This window comes from Neomonachus schauinslandi, chromosome 14 (assembly GCF_002201575.2).
Source record: "Neomonachus schauinslandi chromosome 14, ASM220157v2, whole genome shotgun sequence".
Taxonomy (NCBI): Eukaryota; Metazoa; Chordata; class Mammalia; order Carnivora; family Phocidae; genus Neomonachus; species Neomonachus schauinslandi.
Window position 1 is genome coordinate 48,866,296 of NC_058416.1, and position 25,254 is coordinate 48,891,549.

Here is a 25,254-nt window from a genome sequence, read left to right on the forward strand (position 1 = left end):
CTGTTTTCACCAGAACTTGCAAAGGCAGCAGCCATTAAATTGCCAGGAATATTCTTAAATTTAGTTGTCATAACAACAACAAAAAAACCCTAAAAAAAAAAAAACCCCAAAAAACAAACAAAAAGAAAGAAGAACCAGAATTAAAGAAAGGAAAAGAACTACCAGATAACTACACCCTTAGGAAGAAGCTTATGGACAGTATATAGTAGACACCACTGTAAACAGCCGGTATTTTTATAACCTAGCAGCAAGGACCCCAAGACACTTATGTATATGTAGATTCATCCTAGACAGAGTAAGACTACTCATTCAAAGGAGCGAAAATTATCAGATGCTCTAGAATCAGAGTGAAAAAAACAAAAAAAACAAAAAACTACAGGTAATTAGACATATTTCTGTAAATGTCCTGGTCACTCTTTCTAAAGTATTTATTATTAGGTTACTTACTATGTCTTGGATACTGTTGGCAATTTAAATAATATCTTCACCTGTAGGTATATAGAGAGTGCTTTCTTTACAGCAAGCCTTAGCAACTGAAAGAAAATGGAAGTAGGGCTTATGATGAAGATAGAACCAGTATCACTGTCAGAATTAAAAAGATACGGACAAGGAAAAGATTGCTGCCTTGGGACAATGCGTTATTCTCCTCAGATCACTGGGGTACTATTCAGTACACGAGAAAAGCTACATGGAACCTCAGAAGCCCAAAAAGGGCAACATTATCTCACTGGTCAGATCAAGCCTGGATAAGTAACCACAGGGAAAACTGAGGTACACTTTTCACAGATTTTTTTTTTTTTTTTAAAGGCTGGTAAACAGAACAGTGTATAGATTAGTATATATGAAAGGCAACTGTTAATGGTCAGTTAATAGGTACTCATTTATTGGCCACTTCCCCCACTTCAGTTCCCCACTATGACTGCTTGTTTTTCCTTTTCATGTCAATCATCATGAAACTAGAAATTTGATTCAAGTTAAACAATCTTCCTTTTAAATCTAGAAATTAAGCTAAATGCAAAGTCACTGCTCTCTCATTCCATGCTTCCATTTACTCTAAGAATTCAGAATCAATCGTTTGCATAACTTTTTATCTTAAAAAGATAATCCTCTCTTCAGTATTAACTATATAAAACTTGTATTATAATTTTGTCATTTAACACATGTGACCTAATGGTTTGACTTGTCCCGTTCACTTGATGCATGACTGTTCTGAGTACCTGTGTCAACCCACTGTGTAAAATCATGATAAACTGAAGGACAGCTGATCGTAGGAACTACATTTCTCGAGGTCTAACAAATTTATAAACTATAAGAAAAGATGCAATAAAAACAAAAATAACAGATCCTTAAAGGATTTTCCCTTAGAAGTGACAAGTAAATTACCTATGAATTACATGGATTTGATGTTTCAAATTAAAAGAAACAAAAACAAAAAACACAACTTCAAACACTGTCTTGTAGAGGTTTTTTGTTCTGGCACATTTACAGTCTAATTACACTCTAGGAAAGAAACTATGATATTAAAAATTAATTCATTAGAACCTCCACCTGGCTTAACAGATTAAGATTACTAAGAGCTCATGACCAAATACTTCAGCTAAGAAAACACAGAGTTTCTTAATTAATACAAAAGAATCCTTCGTTCAATAGCCTTGCGACAAATAGGACATTCACTCATTCGGTCTCCACAGAGCTGGCACGTTCCATGGCCACAGAGGAAAATCATATTCTTCAGTCGGTCCAAACACACAGGGCACATGGTCTGGAATGTGAGATAACAGAGTAGTAAATGCTGAGACATTTTACATTTTGAAACTGTAACATGTAACAACTTTGTAACATCATTTTCTTTTGTTGTTTCAATCTTTTGTTGCTCTAAAATTAAAAAAAAATTTTTTAATTTTAAAAATTTTGAACAGTTAAAATGTCATCCCTATAAAATAGAAATATTGGTTGTACTGTCAGGACTGTATCAAACGCACAACCTAAAATAAATACTATATAAAACAAAAAATGCAAATGCCAAAATCTAACAGGAAATGGATAAAAATAGCCGCATTCAGTCTGAGTCAGATTCCCCAACTCTGGGTACTATGCTGCTCTTGTAAGAAAACATGACAATCTATCAGGCCAATGGGAGAGGGGAAGCAGCATAGAGATGTCCCTAAAAATACACGCCACACGCTAGGATACAATCTCAGCCCTATTATCACTCCCACTTTAAAAACGAGGAAACTGAGGCTTCATGGGGCTAAACACTTCCCCACAGCAGGCCACAATGTGAACTGGGGTTCTGTGGCCCAGAGCTCTTGCTCTGAAACATGCTTCACTGGATTACTATCAATGTAGAATCCCCTTATGTTAAAAACAATTAGCGTTACATATTAATAAATGTAACTTCATGAACTCAGAAAAATTTAGAAGTATGTTAGGTATACTTTTGTGAAAACCCTCTAGGAAAGCAGATATTCATTCATTCACAAAAACACATTTTACACTTTATATTTATAAAAATATATTTTACCTTAATATATCACAATGCTTCATTCTGAATTGTATCTTTTCCCAAATTACACAGAAATGAAATAACTAAAAAAGAATGTCTAGATTAATAAACTAGGCCTAAGGCCTATATGAAAATGTAGTTACCAACTTTGACAATACCAGAGATCACTGTGGTAGGGAGGGGGAAGGAATTGTAATCTAAATTGTTAACCACAGCCTCCTGAAGAAAATTTTCACATTTATCTATCTTAAAGTTTGAGAAACAAAGTTGTAGAAAATTATATATTTTTTTATTTTAAAAAGCCAAACCAGCCTTTTAGTGCCATTAAAATAGTTTCTTTTCCCTTAAATTTTCAAGAGTTATATGCTATCAATTAATAACTCTTATTTCCAAAAGTAAACACATCTGCACAGCCTAGGTTAAATTACTTTGAGATTAATATATCTTAATACCACATGAAATTACATTGGGGTAATAGAAAGACTGGAGATTTAAAATTTAAAAAGGAGGGGCACCTGGGTGGCTCAGTTGGTTAAGTGTCTGCCTTCGGCACGGGTTATGATCCCAGGGTCCTGGGATCGAGTCCCACATCGGGCTCCCTGCTCATTGGGGAGCCTGTTTCTCGCTCTGCCTGCTGCTTCCCCTGCTTGTGCTCTCTCTCTCTCTCTGACAAATAAATAAAATCCTTAAAGAAATAAAATAAAATTTTAAAAGGGTTATTCAGCTACTTTGTCTCGGTAACCTTGAAGGGGTCCCTGCAAGAAATCCCATCCATCAATCCTCAGAAAATGAATTTTCCTGTAACTGTTTAAATATTTTAGTGATGCAATATGGTCATGAAGATTATTTAAGGGAGAAGAAACTTCTTTGGAGTGCTAAACTTGGATAAAGGTAAAGCTGAATTTTTTAGGATACATAATAGGGCTCAAAAAGTGCCATTATTCATTTTAAGAACAATTTTAATTCACCATTAGGAGATGAAATGCTTTTCAGAGAAGATGTATTCAAAAATCAGTTTACCTTTCTAGAAGTGTCTTATAGGAAAGGAAATGAGATTCTAAGGAGCTTCAAGATTTTTGAAATGTTCCATTTTATATTAGAATGAGCTAAATATGTTCCTATTTTTATGTTCCTACATAAGAACTGGCAAATGCATGTTTATCTTTCCCTATTCACTATACAGTAAGTGTTACTAGGTGCAAGATTTCAAAAGAAAAACTAGCTTAGTCATAGAGTTTTCATCTTTTCAGATGGAAAAGTATATTCCTAGTAAATATATATGTTTAATTCTAAATTACTGTAGCTACCATATTACTATATCACAAAGGTCATCAGTTACCCTGACTCATTATTTATTGACTATGTTACTTTCTTATAAAATCAACAGAAAAGACGAGAGATGATTAACAACTGCATGGCAACACTGATGTGATACCCAAACTAAAGAAATAACACCCTCTGCTTCTCAATCCTTTGGATCCAATTTAACTGCTGGGTCAAATGATAAAGGGGGGGGGGGTGGCGGACAGACTTTCTTACTTACCATATATGTAACAAGTTTTAACTAACTTCTTTATTTTACTGTTGCTGCTATTAAATATTGAGTAGATAAAAGAGTACTTCTGTTGGCATGTATAAGATATGAAGAACAAGTTTAAAGGATGGAATGCTACCCTTTCTTTTGAAGCCGCTCCATACATCCTCCCAAATCCTTTCCATCTACCCCTCACTGATACCTACTATTCTAAATATTGCATTTTTCTTTCTTTTGTTTTTCTTTATGGTGTGCGTGTGTATGAGGGAGTGAGAGAGAATATATATTCTACTTTCTACCTAAATATCACATCTAGACAGAAATGTGTACAAATCGTAAATGTACAGTTTGATAAAAGTTCACAAACTGATCAGATGTATGTAATCGGCACTATATTATATATTTCCCTATAAAGAAATGTCCCTTGTGCTCCCTTCCGGTCATCCCAGCCAAGAAAACCACTACCCCTGGTTTTAAACAACATCTGTACAATTTTTTCCTAGTTTGCATCACCAAACAATATCCTGTTTAGTTATATGATTGTGACGACAAACTTTTCCAAGGTATTTTTACTAATTTATATTCCCATCAGTAGTATGTGGGTTATGGCTGCTACATATTCTAACACTGAGCTTTCCATGCAGTCAGGTAGGTGGGAAAAGGCACCAAACTGTAGTTTTAATTTTCATTTCTTCTTTTTTTAACGTAAGTGCTATGCCCAAAGCGAGGCCCAAACTCACAACCCCAAGATCAAGAGTCACATGCTCTACTGACTGAGCCAGCCAGGCACCCTAATTTTCATTTCTTGATTACTAATCTGGTTGAGCATTTTTCATGTTTATTGGTCATCCGTGTGTTTATTTTGGAAAGTGCCTGATTAGATCTTTGAATCGTATTACCTTTTGCAAATATTCAAATACTACAATTGATACCCTAATATGAACCACGATTACTACATAAAACACTAGTAGTCTTATAGAAAAATATTAAATGCCATTCTTAGAATCATCATTTACCAAGAAGAAATCATTATTACCTGCTCTTTAATGTCCTGTAACTGCTGTTGCAACTTTTGCACATCTGCATTGACATTGGTATTATCCTTGTCCTTTTGTAACACTGGAATATTTCCACTTGCTATAATGTAAATAAAATATTTTAATGTTATGATTGTTTTGACATAATAATGATTTTTATTTCTAAAATTACTACGGCTTTATTAAAAACACAAGACTACTACTAGAATCCTGTTTAAAAGTTTTTCTCATTCATGGCCAACAGACATAACAGTGACCTTCATATTACACGCCTTCATTTATAATCTTCAGAAAGAAACAGGTTTGCACATTATTTTCTAATTATATTTAACTCAGCTAGACGACAATCTACACACAGACTTTTGGGTCTTCCGAGGTACTACTTGCTTCCTTTGGCAAGCTCACAAATACATTTTATGCTTGTTTTCTCTGCTCCCGCATTGTACGAACCCAAGAAGGTAGGCAGCACAGCACTTTTTAGCCAGTTTTGGCAGCAATAATTATAAAGTCTCTTAGATGATGTTTATGAGAATACACAAAAACCTAGGCTCCTTCCTCTCTGCCCAACCCTCCTTGTTACTGTTCCAAGATGAGGAACTCCATGAACGAAAAGCTGTGATCACTGGATCTGCTAAACAGAGGGAAAGTTTTTATGTCAACTTTTACTACTCCCTAGATTTTTACTCTTTTAACTCTAGTTTATTTGTCCCTGGGATTTTTATTCTACTCTATTGGTGATAAAGACAAAAAGCCCTGGGCAAAAATGGTTACACTGATGTTCTTCCTCATGTGTACACAGAGCAAAGAAATCAAAGATACCATCCAAGCTTATATCTAGTGCGAAGATGAAAAATATTTTATACAGCTATAGGATTAAAAAGGTTGAAAGTAAATCATTTACTTTTCATCTTTCCACTTCGTCACTGAGTTATACTTCAGTATTATCTACAATTACTCTGTCCCAAATAAACACTATTCTATAAAATACTGACATGCATTAGGTGAAACCTGCTACACAAAGGAATGAGGCGTTGATACTTGTGTAACTGAAAAAATAATTTGTAATATGCTGTTTCTTTAAGCAAGAGTACAACAATTTTCTTTATGTCACACATGGAGGTTTCTTAAAAGACAAATGCTTCAAGTTCTATAATCCTAGTGCAAGCTAGAAAAATATAATTTCAAGTTTCCTGTAACAAGAGCAAACCCCACCTGTTCCTCTGTAGATTCGGGTCACATACCCTTACCCTATGCTCTACTACACATGAGACAAGATCTTTAGCACTTTAAAGTCCCAACGAGAAAACGAAGTCAGAAAAACTCAAAAAAATACACTCACAGCTGTCATCAGTGGCATCTTCGGAACTCTTCCCTCCACAACACATAATGAAAGGCACTCTTCGTTCAACTACTGCCCGACACTGCACACACTTCTTCATCAGACTAGCGCAGTCTGCAAAACAGCAATCGGATACTTCTCACAAGAGACAACACAAACAAGAGGATTGCCCTTCTCTGCTCATTTTTATAACTTAAATCGCACACTGAAATAAACACTAAACAAGTTCTATGAATACACGATTCTACCTTCTTAAAATGTTATCGACCTATGAATGTGTATTCTCTAGAGGCAGCCTCTACAAGAGAGAGCCCACTGTTATGAAAATAATGACGTTTTCTAATACAGTAGAATAAATTGTGAAAAGGATTCTTCTGTGTTTTTTTTAAATTATAAATATTTCAAGATCTTAAGGCTTGAGAGTAAAGGAGAAATATACTTTTCATAAGTTTCAACTAACATAGAATTAAAAGGTTGCTCACATAATTTTCTAAATGTACTTTCTGTTGTAAATAGCTTATCCCTAAAATTCCTAAAATATGCTGAAGAATTCTCTTCCTTCTCTTTCTAGCAAACTGATGTAATATAATAAGGACACTGTTTAGTAACTACTTTTTTATTTTTTATTTATTTATTTATTTTTTTTTTAAAGATTTTATTTATTTTTTCATGAGAGATAGAGAGAGAGAGAGGCAGAGGCAGAGGGAGAAGCAGGCTCCCCGCAGAGCAGGGAGCCCGATGCGGGACTTGATCCCAGGACCCTGGGATCATGACCTGAGCTGAAGGCAGACGCTCAACCGACTGAGCCACCCAGGTGTCCCTAGTAACTACTTTTTTAATACAGCAGTCAAGAAAACATCAGATAGGTGTCATAATGGACTTTCTAATATTTATATATCAGAGGAATGCTCTCCCATCCCAAAGAAGAAATGCCTAGGCACAATTACAGGTTGTGGATTGTTAATTCTACATCTAAAGTTGTTAATTAATTACACAATAACATACAGCTCTTCAATATATCCTTTCCCATTAGCATTTACTATGAAAGTATACTCCATATCTTAGTCTATGTACCAAGTGTCTTTATCATTTCAAAAACATGGAAAATAAATGACAACTGTGACAGGTATCCAGGGATAATTTATGATCAGGCACTAAACTTTAACAAAGCACAAAACCACTGACGTGGACAAGATGGGGCACAGACTCCTAATGGTGCTTATGTCAGGGGACAGAGAAGGGTTATCAAGGCCGACCTCATGTCAAGGCCTAAACAGAGATGGGCCTGATGCTGGCTTATGCATGATGCACTAGGTTGGAGCTAATGCTAGCAGAAATCTCATTTGGGAGTTGTCTTAAATCTGAGGGCAGATTTTTTTCTTAAATTTAAAGGATTAATTTAAGCGTCTCACTGTATAATATATAACCACAATTTTCTCAAGTTCTTTTAATTATTAAGTTAGGTTGTTACATTGCTTCTATAAAATCTTTCTTCCTTCCCTCCAAAACAGATACAATCTCTCCTTCTGGCCTGTCAAGGCACTATTTTATACTCTTCAAGGTTCCAATACTCTGTTTAATATTACTGGGATGTAGGTAATGGACTAAGTGCTTCACTGTACATTGCTTGAAAGAGAGGCATTTTCCACCTCAATTTCATCTTCCCTAGCAAATAAATGCTTAACAATGTGTCTGTACGATGGAGAAAACAATCTACTTATTAGGGTTGTTGTGACGATAAATGAGGAAACACTCTAAAAGAGATTAAAATGTCTGGGGCACCTGGGTGGCTCAGTGGGTTAAGGGTCCGAATCTTGATTTCGACTCAGGTCATGATCTCAGGGTCGTGAGATCAAGCCCCACGTCCGGTTCCGTGCTAGGTGTGGAGACTGCTTAAGATTCTCCCTCTCCCTCTGTCCCTCCCCTGGTGCTCACGCTCTCTCTCTCTTAAAAAAAAGTCTGGTATGAGGTAAGAGCTTAATAAAAGTTAGCTGCTACTCTTGTTACATGTGAATGCAAAAACAACGTAAAAACTTTGGGAAACTCTGGAGAAAGTACTGCAGTAAGGCCTGAAAATCTGTATTATCAACTACTCATTATAACCAGCTTTCAAGTCTCTGTAGGTCCAGGACAGGGGTCAGCAAACTACAGCCTCCAGGCCAAACCCAACCAGGTGCCTGTTTTTGCTCACATTTTTTTTTTATTTTTTAAACGTAGGCTCCACACCCAATGTGCAGGTCCTTGATCTCACAATCCTGAGATCAAGACCTGAGCTGAGATCAAGAGTCAGATGCTTAACAGACTGAGCCACCCAGGCGCCCCCAGGTACCTGTTTTTGTAAATAAAGTGTTAATGAAAAGCAGTCCTGCCTATTCATAGACATATTGTCTATGGTGGTTTTTGCACCATAATGGCAGAGGTGAGTAATAGGAAAGAGTTTTAAGTAGTTACTACAGAAACCACATGGCCCACAGAGTCAAAAATATTTATTATTTGACCCTTTACAGAAAAAGTTTGCTAGCCCCTAGAATATGGAAACTTAAGTAACCTGAGCTCTTCTTACTTAAATCAGAAATCCACAAGCCCTCTTACAGTTGATAGTAGCCATTATACTAGTCTTTGGAAAACAAAAACAATTACTTGAGGAGAACGTTACAGGAGGAAACCTTGATCCTTTCTTTAGTTGATGAGCTGCCTATCAGAATGAAAAAAACCACCAAGGCTTAAAGCAAATCTATGCCAGTGAGATTAATCTATCATACAATTTGTGTATTAGATATTATATTGGAAATCAGTACCTACTGACTGAACTATTTTTTAAAAAATTTTACTTGAGGGTGCCTGGGTGGCTCAGATGGTTAAGCGTCTGCCTTCGGCTCAGGGCATGATCCCAGGGTCCTGGGATCGAGTCCCGCATCGGGCTCCCTGCTCCTTGGGAGCCTGCTTCTCCCTCTGCCTCTCTCTCTGTGTCTCTCATGAATAAATAAATAAAATCTTTAAAAAAAAAAAATTTTATTTGAGAGAGAGAGCATGAGCGGGGAGTTGGGGGGAGGGACAGAGGGTGAGAGAGAAGCAGACTCCCCACTGAGCAGGGAGCCTCCCCACCGAGCAAGACCCCTGAGATCATGACCTGAGCTAAAGGCAGACGCTTAACCAACTGAGCCACCCAGGTGCCCCTTGAACAATTTAAAATAGGAAACACCATGCTTTATCTTGAGCCCATTTAAGTAAGGTGTAAGTTGTTAAACTTGCTTAAAATCCTTCACTGACAAATGAAAACAAAGGAAGAGGAGAATGTTGAATAGTACATGAATTTGAAAAGAACAAGGGGAGGTATAAAAAGCAAAGGTCTTTGAAGGAATACGTTTAAGAGATATTTTAAAACATCACTTGAACTTTAATATATTCTCCCAAAAAGTCCTATAAGCTCTTTTGACATAAAGATTAAGAAAGGTTAAGAAGGCCAGACATTATAGCCCCAAATGGATGCTGTGGGTGGTTCAGTAGTGGGGAAAGTATGCAGGAGAGGCAACATCAAGGTGAACACAAATGAAAATGTGCGGATTTTATTATGTAAAAAGGGCTAGACTAAATGTTTCAAAAGTCATTTTTAGAAATAAATTTCTGTTGTGTGTGAGAAGAGATCATTTTGTGCTGATACAAATGAATTAACATGTGAGTTGGAAGAACATAACTTATTCTGTCTTTAATACTCAGGAGCAAGGAGGGACACAGGGGACATTACACATAGTACAGAAGAAGAGACGGAAGGTACTAGAGAGGGCCACCAATGTTTTTGTTCAAGGGTTATTAAAAAAAAAAATCTCCAGCTATAATTTGTTTTATTTTCTATTTCTGTAGAAACACTGAGTCAGTTTTGTATAGGCTACTTACTCTCACAAGCACACATGTGTCCGCAAGGCTGAAAAAGAACAGCTGCTTTCTTGTCAGAGCACACCACACATTCTTCAATCTACAAAAAAAGAGGTTACAGCACAAGTGTGAACATCTACAGATAAATCTCCTAACTCTAACAGTTCCTTTTGTATCCAAGCGTATTTCCTCTATAAGGCAACACTCCCAGCACAGGAAACTTAATATGCACTCCTCCTCTGTTCTCTACTCTCTTGGTTACTCATTTTTTTTACCTTTATATACCCTGGCCCTTCACAGGTTCTACTACCATGTTAGTCTCCCTACCTGTCCCAAAGAATGATTTAAAAAAAAAAACTCCAGGGCGCCTGGGTGGCTCAGTTGGTTAAGCGACTGCCTTCGGCTCAGGTCATGATCCTGGAGTCCCGGGATCGAGTCCCGCCATCTGGCTCCCTGCTCGGTAGGGAGTCTGCTTCTCCCTCTGACCCTCCCCCCTCTCATGCTCTCTGTCTCTCACTCTCTCTCTCTCAAATAAATAAATAAAATCTTTAAAAAAAATAAATAAATAAAAAATAAAAAAATAAAAAAATTTTAAAAAAACTCCATTTCCTCTGTGGTCAGAAAGACCAAAATAGACTTTAATTTTTTTTCAAAAACTACTTTGTGACAGAAAAAATTTAAAAACAAAGAAGTATAAAAATAAATGTAAGATAAGCTAGATTTCTAATATTAATAAAAACCCAGCCAGATTAGTAGATTGCTAGAGCCCAAGTGGAATTTTTCTGTTTATCCACATCAGAGGAACTTTTCCAGGACTTGGTCAGTTCCCCCACACTGGTGGGGAGCTCATGGCTTTGGGCTGTTCTTTCTCCCTAATCTCTAAAGCCACAAGTCTTCCACAACATATTCATAATTTCCCTCAATTTTACCTCCTCTTCATCTCCACTTGATCTGAGTTTTGAGTGCGTAGCTACTTCTTAACCTGGCTCTTGGCTTGTCCACCCCCACCCATCCCACTGCCCTTGCTTTGCATCCATCTTTCACCTGTTCTCCTCTCTTCTGACACACATTCACACTTACCCATATCTGTGCCACTTAATATCACTGTCCAAAAATGATGACCACCAGTCACCTATAACTTCACCTAACTAACCAAATATTGCACACATGCTCTCTATGGACTCTCCCAACTTATACCTTGCTATGTACATAGAATTTCTGTAGTTGAGTAACAGGGGAAAGCAGTAAGACATGGAGGGTCAAGATCTTTATATTCCTGGATTCAAACTGCAGCTCCAATAATTACAAATTATCTAACATTGCTGAGCCACAGCTCTTTTTATCTGAATGATAAAGAACAACCTTTCTTCACAGGGTAGTAAAGGGTAAATCAGATATTATGCCTGGAGTGTTTAGTTCAATGCCTAATATAATATCAGTGTCCAATGCATGATAATTCTCTTTTCCTCTCTATATAATGATGTGCTATTTCTTTAAAAGATTTCCACTGCAACTGTTTATACGTCTGAATTGTTCATAAAGAGTTTAAAATAATCTAGCAAATTGATTGAACAATCATTTACTTACCAAATCCCCTAATATGTACGTGAAAAAAATCTTTGTAGTCTTAACTTTTTTCCCCTTTGGATTTTTTCCCCAGGTTATATTCCCAGGAATGGAATTACTAAATAAGAGCATGTTTATCGTAAAGGCTCATAAATATTGTCAGGATGGTCTCTCAAAAACATGAATCCATTTATTCAACCTCCAGCAGTGTTTAAAAGAGTGTCCATTTTCCACTTTCCTGGCTAGCATTTTTTAAATTTATGCTAATTTGATAGGAATGGTTAATGGTAATTCGTAATTTTTAATTTACATTTCTTTAACTGCTAAAGAGACAAAGCTTGTTTATCCCCCTTCCTCTAAATACTAGTTTTATAATTTGCTTTATCTTTAATGAAGATGTTCATTATCCTTTAACCACTTGGGGTCACTATTTCTTTATATTCAAAGGCTCTGCAGCTAACCTGGCAAATTTATTTGGTGGGTATGTTACTTTTTGTACTTTTCTACAGGTTTGAAAACTTCTTAATCTGAAAGTCAAACTGACAGTCTACTAATTCTTGGAATTCAAAAGTGGTCTAAAACGAAATGACGGCATACTCCTCCCTCTCTACCTCCCTGTTCCATCAATCTTCTCTCTGAAGACACTTCTTTAATTGTGTCTGTGTATCATCACACAAGGGAAAGAATAAGGACTTAAGATTAAGAGACCTGTGTTTGATACTCTGAGTAAACTTCTCTGGGCTTCAGTTTTTTCAACTGTGAATCCTAGAGTTGGACTAGAAGACCAGTAAGGGCTATTCTGTATCTGAGACTCTGCTTCTGGCAGGTAACCTGGGGCTCTGAACTCACTTTATATCTCTCTTAAAAGCACCTACAACATCCTATATGGCAGAGTAGCTTTAAACCTAAGTCATAGTTTACCAGCAGGTTACAATTTTTTAGTAGGGAATTATCATATACACCTCTGTCTTCACTACAAAACAAGTGCTCAATAAAGATTTGTTGAAATAGGGCTTAATCCAACACAAAAAGTTTCAAGCACAACAGCAGAATACACAGATCAATCTAAAAATAAGAAAATGGCTTAAATTCTTTCAGATTCGTTCCCAAACTGTTGCTTAGAAGGAACAGTCTCCCAGTCTTAGAACGTTCCCTATGAAAATGTACAAAGCACTGGCAAGGTAACACCTTTTAAGTCACTGCCAGCTAATTTATTATAAAAATTAGTGCCAGGGCGCCTGGGTGGCTCAGTTGGTTAAGCGACTGCCTTCGGCTCAGGTCATGATCCTGGAGTCCCGGGATCGAGTCCCGCATTGGGCTCCCTGCTCGGCAGGGAGCCTGCTTCTGCCTCTGACCCTCCCCCCTCTCATGTGCTCTCTCTCTCTCATTCTCTGTCTCAAATAAATAAATAAAAAAAATCTTTAAAAAAAAAAAAAAATTAGTGCCAGCTCCTTTCTAATTAATGAAGGTAAATGAATAGCTTAAGAAACATCAGGGGAAAATGAGAATAAAAAGAAGGGAATGAAAAAAGAGTATAAATTCCATAAATGAAACCAAAGAAAACCAAACATATCTCTTGGTTTAAGCCACTCACCTTAAGAGAAATCATTTGTAAGAAACTTAAATCTCACTTTACACACACATATGGAAAAACTAAAAAGGAAAATCAATTATTTCAGTACAACCAAAATGGGCAAGACGGTACAGTTATGATAAAGCACTAAGTTACACAGAAAAAGAATGAAACCAGAAACCAAGAAAAGAATAATACTTCTCAAAAAGCCAAGAGTCAGACAAGATAAAAAAGTTCAGAGTGGATATAGACTTTGGCCTTCACTAACATCAAGATGATGATCAGACTTCATTTGCTCCTTGGTGGGACACAATACAAAGTGAGTAATATCATCTGTAAGAATTTCTTGCCAAAAATGTTTAAGCTGACTCTAATCAAGCTGTTAGATCTCACTTCCAGTTTACAGGAAACACAGAGGATAAAGAAACATATTAATACCGTGATAAAACAATCAAATCCAGAATGTGTGACATTCTACCAAAAAAAAAAAAAAAATCAAGTGGGTCTTTATTATAAAGATGAATATGAGGGTCCATGTACTCAAGAAAGGTGCAAAATATAAGTAACTAAAATAAAAACGGAATTAAATACATCTCTAGGTTATAGGAGGCTTTGAAAGCAAAACAGTAGATCAATTTTATTTTTAACTTCTACAGTTTACATTTAAAGGAGGAAACTCAAAAAACTGTTCTCTTGATAAATATATAAATTATACATTCTTATATTTAAATCACTTAGACCGAAATTTAACAGACATATGGCATCATATAATCTTATCATTATTTATAGTCTGAAAGAACTTCATAAAATGATAAAAAACTGTATTAAAAATATATTACCTTTGTCCTGGACTGAACTTGTTCTTTACAGATGAGGCATTTCTTGACTCGTGGAGAACATAAAGAACAGGTAGCAATATGTCCACATGGGCCAAAAAGAGTATCTCTCTTCATATCTGAGCACACCATGCACTCTTCTAAGGTTTCAGAATCATTATTAATCATAGAAGGACTTCGAGAACCTACTTGACCACTAATAAAAGAAAATATTTATAATCAATCCTATCAGAATATTTATATTACTTCATTAATTAAAATGCTTTTAAAAATATCGAGAGCATCATTAGTATACATAACAACAGTTTTAGTTATGTTAAAAAAAATTAAGCTGTAACATCTGTATAAGAAACATGCTATATTTTTCCATTTATATACATCTCTGCATCTTTACATACTTCTAACACTATTTAAATTTCAAACTGAACAAATAGCTCACCCAATGGAAAAGGGTGAATCTTCAAACAAAGAAATCAAAAACACTACTCACAAAAAATTTAACATGAACACAGTTTCACTCAGACTCTGTTTCATCTATACAGAGCCAGCAGAGAAGGGCAGAGGAATAAAACAAAAATTCTAGCTAGAGCCCACGTTAGTTATCCTAACTACAGACAGAATGAAGCATCACCAGAGTCCACAACTGACAGGGCACTGTGGAAAATATGTCACTGCAGCTGCTGTTTTGACATTTCTTTCAATGTATCCTTAAGGAGCATAAAATTGTACTATGGAAAGACAGAACTCATCTATAAATATATAGATACAAGACACAGAAATACATAAAAATGACCAACTACAGCTATAGGAAAGGGGATACTCTGTTTCTACCACAATCTTCAGAAACTCATGAACACGCATGCACACACAAAGCAGTTTCATCTTAGACACCAGTGTTAAAGTTATTACTGCAGTAATTACAGTGCCTTCTATGTTTTTAGATGCGCGCTGTCATTTTGTAACAGAATTTTATCCTTAAGGATACACTTAAAGAAATGTATATACCTCATTACATTAATTTCCCCATTAACACAGCTCTAAGGTATGGATTCCAAAGGGAAGTCATTTATCACTACACCTAAATTATAGAAGAGGCAAGAGAACACAAAGATCAAGGGACAACTACTGAAATGTTCAATGACAAGAACCAGATATAAAGGGCAGTAATAACTGCACAGCACCATCTGGATAAAAAAAGTAATGAAATATACCTCTTTGTATGTCTACAATATCTCAGAAGAAGAAAATCAGTTGCATTATAAATAATAATTAAAATCACTGATATATTTTACTTTTAGAAAAGAAGACAAGTATGAAATCATTTTTAGAGACAACTCCATCAGGAATTGGTTCCTTCATGTATTCATTCTTTCAAATTCTTTCAGTCCTTCAGTGATACTTAGTGAGTCCCTGTCAGGCACTCTGCAGGGTGCTGGAATTACTACCGCATCTGTGTGAGGTACACCTTACTGGTGTGAGCATGTAAACTGCCTCTCCTAAAAAGGTCTATTAAAATTTTAAATACATCTAACATTAATCACAGCCATTTCACTAGTAAGACTTTTTCTTATAGATAAATTTCTCTAACATGTAGGAGTACTGGAAGATCAGACTGGTTTAGAAAAGTTTCTTAGCATTTATTATGCATAAAGTGTCATATTCAGTAATGTAGAGAATACAACATGAAATAAGAGACACAGTGTCTGCAGGAAAATTTTTAAGGAAAAAAGGGTCAGCACAAAGATGATGAGCAAAGACAAAAACATTTTCAAGTAATCAAGTCCTCCATTATGAAACCACATGGTACTCTATATAGAGAGAGAATACTAAGTTTTATGATAATAAATGATACAAACCTGACTTTTTCCTTATGACACTTTGCCAGTGCTTTGCAGAGACTTGGATCAGGACAGAGATCAAGCGGCGATTGACCTTTCTTATTTCGAATGCTAAGGTCAGCGCCATTGGCAGCCAAAAAACAGGCAATCGATGCTGCACTCTTCTTCTCTGCCCCCTGGGTACCAAGTCCCATTATTAACTGAAATCAAATGAAAAGAGTCATGATTTTCCCCTTAGGAATCTGTTATCAATTCTTACCACCAAATGTGTGTGTGTGCATGTCTGTGTGTATTATATAAAAATACACGTCTGGAAAGAACTTATGGCCTATATAGACATGGTGGGCATTTATGAGTTGCAGTCCTAACATCCATTCCCCCCCTTCACTCCAGTTTTCTCAGGTGTAGTTTGAGGACTGACCCACTGTCTACTGTTACAGGTGGACCAAAGAAGGCTGAGAGTCAGATAGCCACCTCATCTTATGTGATTAGTTCAGGGATGACAAATCAGGTCAATTCGGCCAATAAAACTCAAGAACGGGACTTATGATTGACATATGGAGGAAACAGTAGTCCCCAAACCAATGTAGCTCTGGAACTGCTAGCAACCAACATGAAACAGTAAGAGGAGAGACAACAGAGAAAAGAACCAACACCAAGGAACTGAGCCAAGAAATGGAGGAGATAAATCATGTTCTGATATCATACGAGCTACTCATTCAAACATGTTATCAAATACTGTAGAGCACCTACAATGGACCAAATACTATTTTTAGCACTTTCCAGGAATTAACTCATTTAATCTTTACAACAACCTTATGGAGGTAATTATTCCACCCCTTCCTTTTTAAAATGAGGAGGGACACCTGGGTGGCTCAGTTGGTTAAACGTCTGCCTTCGGCTCAGGTCATGATCCCGGGGTCCTGGGATCGAGCCCCGCACTGGACTCCCTGCTCAGCGGGGAGCCTGCTTCCCCCTCTGCCTGCTGTTTTCTCTCTCTGACAAATAAATAAATCTTCAAAAAAATAAAATAAAATAAGAAAGGCACACAGGAGTTAGAGAATTTACCAATGGTCATATGGAAAGGCAGCAATTCTCAAACACTTTGGTCTCAGAACCTCTTCACATACTTAAAAATGAGTAATCAAGACAGTAGGGTTGGCATCACATAGCTAAAGACACAGATCACCAGAACAGAATACAGGATCCAGAAAGACTCACATATATGGTTAAATGATTTGGGATAAAGGCACAACAGACAATTCAGTAGAAAAAGGCTTTTCAACAAATGGTGGTGGAATAACTGAACATTCACATGCAAAACAATGAACTCTGATACTTCATACTATACTTAAAAATTAACTCAAAATGAGTCATAGTACAATGAAAGACCTAAATGTGAGACAGAAATCCATCAAAATCCTAGAAGAGAACACAGGCAGCAACCTCTTTGACCTCGGCAACTTCTTGTTAGACACATCTCCAGAAGCAAGGGAAACAAAGGCAAAAATGAACTCCTGGGACTTCACCAGGACAAAAAGCTTTTGCACAGCAAAGGAAACAATCTAACAATACTAAAAGGCAACCCAGGCAATGGGAGAAGATATTTGCAAGTAACATATCAGATAAAGGGGTAGTACCTAAAATCTATAAAGAACTCATCAAACTCAACACCCAAAAAAACCAAAAAATCCAGCCAAGAAATGGGCAGAAGACATGAACAGACATTTCTCCAAAGAAGACATACAAATGGCTAGCAGACACATGAAAAAATGCTCAGTATCAGTCATCATCAGAGAAATACAAATCAAAACCACAATGAGATACCACCTCACACCGGTCAGAATGGCTAAAATTAACAAGTCGGGAATGACAGATGTTGGCGGGGATGTGGAGAAAGGGGAACCCTCCTACACTGTTGGTGGGAATGCAAGCTGGTGCAGCCACTCTGAAGGACAGTTTAGAGGTTCCTCAAAAAGTTAAAAATAGAACTACTCTACAACCCAGCAAGTGCACTACTAGGTATCTATCCAAAGGTGATTCAAAGGGGCACATGCACCCCAATGTTTATAGCAGCAGTGTCCACAAAAGCCAAGCTATGGAAAGAGCCCAGATGCCCATCGACAGACAAATGGATAAAGAAGATACGGTATATATATATTACCCAGCCATCAAAAGGAATGAAGCCTTGCCACTTGCAACAACTTGGATGGAACTATAGTGTATTATGCTAAGCGAAATAAGTCAGAGAAAGACAAATTCCATATGATTTTACTCATATATGGAATTTAAGAAACAAAACTGATGAACATAGGTCAGGGAAGGAAAAATAAAATAGGCTAAAAATAGAGAGGGAGACAAACTACAAGAGACGCAAACTATAGAGAACAAACAGAGTTGCTGGAGGGGAAGGGAGTGGAGGGATGGGATAAATGGGTGATGGGCATTAAGGAGGGCACTTGATGTAATGAGCACTGGGTGTTATTTGCAACTGATGAATCACTAAATTCTACTCTGAAATTAATAATACACTATATGTTAACTAACTTGAATTAAAATTAAAAAAAAAAAAAAAAAAAGAATCACAGTCCTAACTGTAACAGCTAAAACTTAATAAACTTCTAGTACAAAAGAGGAGAAAACCTTAGTGACCCTGGGTTTGGCAAAGATTTTTCAGAGAGGACACAAAAAGCACAATGAAAGAAAAATTTATAAATTAGACTTCATCAAAATTAAAAACTTCTGCTCTTCCAAAAACACTACTGAAAGAATGAAAAGACAAGCCACAGATGGGGAGAAAATAGGTGCAAATCCCATATCTGATACAGAACTTGCATTCAGACTCTCAAAACTCAATAGTAAGAAAACAGCTCAACAAAACAATGCACAAAAAATGTGAATAGACACTTCATCAAATATATGTGAGTGACAAACAAGCAAATGAAAAGATGTTCAATATAGTAGTCACTGGGGTGCCTGGGTGGCTCAGTTGGTTAAGTGTCTGCCTTCGGCTCAGGTCATGATCCCAGAGTCCCGGGATCAAGCCCCACATTGGGCTCCCTACTCAGCAGGAAATCTGCTTCTCCCTCTCACTCTGCTCCTCCCCCATTTGTGCTCTCTCTCTCGCTCACTCTCAAATAAATAAATAACATCTTTAAAAAAAAAAGAAAATCAGGGTGCCTGGATGGCTCAGTCCATTAAGCATCTGCCTTTAGCTTGGGGTCATGATCCCAGGGTCCTGAGATCAAGTCCCGCATTGGGCTCCCTGCTCAATAAGCTTCACCCACTGCCCCTCCCCCTGCTTGTGCTCGTGCTCTCGCTCTCTCTCAAAAATAAATAATTTTTAAAAAAAATTTATCAGTGGTCATTAGGGAAATGCAAATCAAAACCCCAACATACCACTACACACCCATATGAATGGCTAAAGTTAAAAAAGAAGAACCAAACAACTTTCAGTAAGAATTTGAAGCAATATAGTCAGAATTAACTATTACTTAGTCCGTAAACTAAATTTCTACATATATGCAGCTCTGATAAATATTTTATCAGAAACAGATTAAATAAACCAAAAATACAAGATCTTGCATTGAAGATACTTCCAGTAGTACTGAATTAAAGATTATTTTACTCACTGTGTTTTTGGATGGCTCCCATGCAGCATCGACCTTCCCCACATCTTGCATATCTTGGAGCTGACGTAGCTGAGACAAGGTGTGATGCCTCAGAGCTTCGTGCAAAGGAGTATCCCCATCCTTATCCTGAATATCTAACTTGGCACCTGCACGGACCAAAAGCTAAAAGAGAAAGACATCTCATTTTGCTAAGGTCTCTCTGGCCCATAAGAAATTACTACATATCTAAAGTAACACAGACAAAATCAGAGAGGGAGACAAACTGTAAGAGACTCTTAACTATAGGAAACAAACTGAGGGTTGTTGGAAGGGAGGAGGATGGTGGGATGGGGTAATTGGGTGAAGGGTATTAAGAAGGGCATGTGATGCAATGAGCACTGGGTGTTATTTGCAACTGATGAATCACTGAACTCTACCCCTGAAACTAATAGTATACTGTATGTTAATTAATAACAAAATAAAATAAAATAAAATAAGATCAAGTACTAGTGACAGAGCCCTGGACCTACCTGAAGCGACTGCCACTAAAGCTAATTATCTTTATGTATTCATTTGCTACTCTTTTTTTTTAAAGATTTATTTATTTATTTGAGAGAGCGAGAATGAGAGAGAGTACATGAGAGGGGTTAGGGTCAGAGAGAGAAGCAGACTCCCCGCCGAGCAGGGAGCCCGATGCGGGACTCGATCCAGGGACTCCAGGATCATGACCTGAGCCGAAGGCAGTTGCGTAACCAACTGAGCCACCCAGGCGCCCTCGTTTGCTACTCTTAAAACTCCTGTGGCTCCTTTACAAATAGTGATGAGCTCTGGTTACTCAAATATATCAAATCAGAGAAAACAGAAAGAAATGAGAACCAGTATGTGGCTAATTCATCAACTCTAAGAAAAAGATAACTAGGAGAAATTTAGGACATTTTTTTCTCCTTTTAGTTTATTTTTTTAATTATTTTATTTTTTCGGGGCGCCTCGGTGGCACAGTCAGTTGAGCATCCAACTCTTGGTTTCAGCTCAGGCTGTGATCTCAGGATCATGAGATCAAGCTCTGCATTGGGCTCCGTGCCCAGACTGCTTAGGACTCTCCCTCCCTCTCCCCTGGCCCCTCCCCACCCTGCTCACGCTCTCGTTTTCTCTCAAATAAATAAATAAATCTTTAAAAATAAAAAAGATTTTGTCAAGTAATCTCTACACCCAATGTGGGGCTCAAACTCACAACCCCAAGATCAAGAGTTGCATGCTTTACCGACTGAGCCAGCCATGCGCCCCCTTTTTCTCCTTTGAATTTCAGATATGCAAGTTGGGATATTTTAAGTACTTCCAATAGGACCAAATCATACATGTTCACAATTCTTCTATTACTTGAAGAAACAAGCAAGTTATTTATTCCATCCTCTTTGGTCAATTTTTCCAAATGTACAGTCATAAAAAGTCCAAATATCACAGATAAATGAAGAATTTTTAGCAAGAGGAATTTTATTTATTTTTTTAGTATTTAAATTTTTAAAAATTTTAATTCAATTAATTAACATATAATGTATTATTGGTTTCAGAGGTACAGGTCTGTGATTCATCAATCTTATATAATACCCAGTGCTCATTACATCACATGCCTTCCTTAATGTCCATCACCCAGTTACTCTATCCCTCCACCCCCCTCCCCTCCAGCAACCCTCAGTTTGAACAAGAGGAATTTTATATAACAATAAATGTGAAGGGTTTGCTAAACTACATATAAAATGCATAACTGATACACCTCAAAGATATTTTAAATAGTAAATATAACTTTATATTTAAGACTTTAGTTAACGGTGTTTTACTGATTTTCCTAATCCTTTCTATAAATGCTGTCAGAGTTTTAGAAAAACACCATAAACAGAAGCCAATCTCAAGCATATGGTCTTACCTCTCCTGGCAAATTACCGTTTTTCAGTGGTGTTTTTTTTTAACTTTGTTCCCAAAAGCTTACATAAAATGTCACTCTAGGACAGTGTTTCTCAAATTTTAACATGCATGAGAATTACCTGGAGGACTTGTTAAACCACAGATTGCTAGTTCCCACCCCTGGAGGTTCTGATTTGGTCGGTCTGAGGTGGGGCCCAAGAATTTTCTACCAAGGTCCCAGGTGATGCTGATGCTGCTGGTTCAGCTTCTAAACTTTAAGAATCACTGCTCTACAAAAAAATTTTAAACCGATAATCTTTCAAATATTTTCTCTGGAATATCAGATTAGTCAAATAAAAATACATATTTCAGCTTTTTTGGAATCTGTGCAGCAAACGTCCAGCCTAAGCTTTTAATTATAGTTCACTCTCAATTATACAAATTAAGAGGGAATGTGCTTTTAAAAAACCAATTTATATGTTACTTTGAAATTCTCTGATTTAATATTTGGGAAGTCACAAGTCTGGCAACAATTATACAATAGTCTTTGAGTATCACAGTTTTAAGATTTTCCCTATTATAAATTAAAACTCTTTACCCAACTGATGCAAAATATTAGCCTAAAATCATAATTTTTAGATCCAACTATGTCTTTTGAAAAATCTAACTATGAATAATTTTCAAGACTTTCTAGAAATCTGTCTGGTTAAAACACAACTATAAGGTAAGATTCTTGTTAGTAAATACTTTACCCTCACAATCTGGGTGTGCTGTCGTTCAACAGCAAGGTGTAGGGCAGTTTGCTGGTTCACATTCTGGATATCCAGGTTAGCATTACCCTGAACAAGAAGAACAAAGTTTACATACTCAAAATTTGACAACTGTGAACACTACAACTATAACTTTTCATGAGGAATAAGTAACACAGAACACTGTTGACCACCTTCCTCTCTTCTAGCTACCGCAACACTGTTCTCGTAACAGTTGCTGGCAATACAGCAAAAACTGGACGGGGCAGCAAACTTTCTGAGCTAGAACAGCACGTTTACAATAATTATTTATTATAATGACACCATATAGGAACAGTTAAAGAACAAAGTTCAGTACAGAGCTCAAACACAGCTCCATCTCAATCTCCATTATACAGTAAGAGGTAATTAGTTCCTTTTGACTGTAAATGAAATTTCCTAAAAAGTTCTATTAGTGAGTCTTCTTATTGGATTTAGATTTACTTTAATGACCTAATAAGGTCACCTACTCTTGCTGCATGACTGAGCTCTTATTCAGTGAAAAGGAACTTTGCTGGAGGGTGAGAAGACAATGTTTAATTACTTAGTACGTAAAAATACTTATTAAAGGGAAAGCAGAAAGTCCTACCAGGGTCCTGGGATAGTCAAAGCACTATATGAGAACAGCTGATGCCAAGGACAGAGGAAAGGAACTGAGAAGCAAAATTCTGAACTCACTGGCACCAAGGGACCTGGAGCTTCAAAAACTTAAGCAAGGATTCTGCCATTTCATGCTCATTTCCTCAGCTCTAACACGGTCATAGTACAACCTATTGCCAGGGTTATTGTGATGATGGGCTTCAGGGGGGCTGCCCCAAAATAATGCCACTTTGGAATACTGATTATTTTGAATTAAAGTTACTTAAGAAACAGCCAGTGCAAGGACACTCTGACCTTCCTTTGTTCCCCTGAAAGCAGGAAATAAATTCTCTGTGAAGACTATCCTCCCTGCACTTGGAGGGTAGAAGGCATCCTTATTACCAGAGATAAGGAATTAAGGGCCAAGAACTGACTGTATAAATAAACTTTGTTACTTCATTTATTTATTTGCTACCCCAAGCACAAACCCCTTTGTGAATTCTCCACAAATAATTGTTTGTTTAAAAGGTATAAAAGCGGGGCGCCTGGGTGGCTCAGTTGGTTAAGCGACTGCCTTCGGCTCAGGTCATGATCCCAGGGTCCTGGGATCGAGTCCCGCATCGGGCTCCCTGCTCAGCAGGGAGTCTGCTTCTCCCTCTGACCCTCCCCCCTCTCATGCTCTCTCTCTCTATCTCATTCTCTCTCAAATAAATAAAATCTTTAAAAAAAAATAAAAAATAAATAAAAATAAAAATAAAAGGTATAAAAGCTGCCTGCTTTGGTCACTTTAGATAGTCTCCTATTTTTCTGAGCTCCCATATGTACAAAATTAAATGTGTTTTTCTCTTGTTGTTATATCTCATGTCAATTTAATTATTAGACTAGCCAAAGAACCTAGAAGGGAAGAAAGAAAAAATTTTCCTTCCCTCCAGGAAGGATTAAGAAAAATAACAGGTAAAATTGCCCTATACAATGTCTTGCATAATAATTTAAAAAATGAAGCTAAGAAAAGGGCTACAAATTCAGAAGATAAACTTTATTATTCTGTTTACATCTTCGAACTATTCATGCCCTCTAAAGACAACTTTGAAACCCCACCTGTGCCCTTGCTCGGGGTGTTAGGTAGAGCTGAAACTCCAGTAATGCTATGACATATTCTAGAAGATGGGAGTTTCTGATTTGTCTTTATTATTTATGTTTCTCTGGGTGTCATCATGAAGAACTATATCTCAGCTTGTTTTCTTATCATGCCTTTTCTCATAGATGCAGAAAATGAGGGATTTTCTTTTTAAGTTTCCTGAACTTTTCCATTATTAGATTTTCCAAAGTAGTATTCACTGTATGATGTACCATAATTCGTTTATTTAGACACTAGTTCGTGAACATTGGGCTTGCTTCCAGTTTGAGGTTATTACAAATAAAGCTGCTACAAATATTTAGTACAAGTATTTGTGTGGAAATGTTCTCTTTGGTACATAACTAGAAGGGGGACTGCTGGGTTGTACAGTAAATACATGTTTAACTTTATTAAGAATTGCCAAACTGTTCTCAAAATGGCTGCTTTGGAAAACACCAGCAACGTACGTGCTTTTTTTTTTTTTTTTTTTTTAAAGATTTTATTTATTTATTTGAGAGAGAGAGAATGAGAGACAGAGAGCACGAGAGGGAAGAGGGCAGAGGGAGAAGCAGACCCCCTGCTGAGCAAGGAGCCCGATATGGGACTCGATCCCGGGACTCCAGGATCATGACCTGAGCCGAAGGCAGTCGCTTAACCAACTGAGCCACCCAGGCGCCCCCGTACGTGAATTCTAAATGCACCACACCTTAACCAACATTTGGTTAATTTTCGTCATTTTCGTTGGTAGGTAGTAGTAGTAGATTAGTAGTATTTCACTGTGGTTGTAATTTCTAATCCCCTAATGATCTCTGGTAATCAAAGCAAAATCACAGGAAATATGGTCAACATACAAAAAATAACTGTATTTCTATATGTTTGCAATATACAGACACTGAACTTTGAAACACTACAATTTATAATCGCATGAAAAAACTACTTAAAGATAAATCTAAAAAAAAGATAAATCTAAAATGTGCAGAGCAACCAAAATGCCAAGATTTTTTAATAGAAACTAATAATCTGATTCTAAAATTTATAGGAATATTCAAAAGATCTAAAATATTGAGGTAATTCTGAGAAGAAGAACAAAGAACAAAGTTGGAGGACTTTAACTGATTTCAAGACTTACTAAAAAACAATAATCAAGATAGTGTGATA

The 25,254-nt window shown here is 36.8% G+C and overlaps 1 protein-coding gene across 1 annotated transcript in view; it reads right to left on the reverse strand.

The window, feature by feature from the left end:
- Positions 1 to 971: 971 nt before the first annotated feature.
- Positions 972 to 25,254, reverse strand: part of MIB1 (MIB E3 ubiquitin protein ligase 1) — a 126,119-nt gene continuing 101,836 nt past the window's right edge. Inside the window, exons 14-21 of the mRNA XM_021686247.1 lie at positions 22,365 to 22,451; positions 19,735 to 19,896; positions 16,121 to 16,302; positions 14,268 to 14,460; positions 10,311 to 10,389; positions 6,417 to 6,530; positions 5,077 to 5,177; positions 972 to 1,762 (exon numbers count right to left, since the gene is read on the reverse strand). Of these exons, the coding sequence (XP_021541922.1) occupies positions 1,622 to 1,762; positions 5,077 to 5,177; positions 6,417 to 6,530; positions 10,311 to 10,389; positions 14,268 to 14,460; positions 16,121 to 16,302; positions 19,735 to 19,896; positions 22,365 to 22,451 (1,059 nt within the window). The 3' untranslated portion in view covers positions 972 to 1,621. The remainder of the gene's footprint in view (positions 1,763 to 5,076; positions 5,178 to 6,416; positions 6,531 to 10,310; positions 10,390 to 14,267; positions 14,461 to 16,120; positions 16,303 to 19,734; positions 19,897 to 22,364; positions 22,452 to 25,254) is intronic.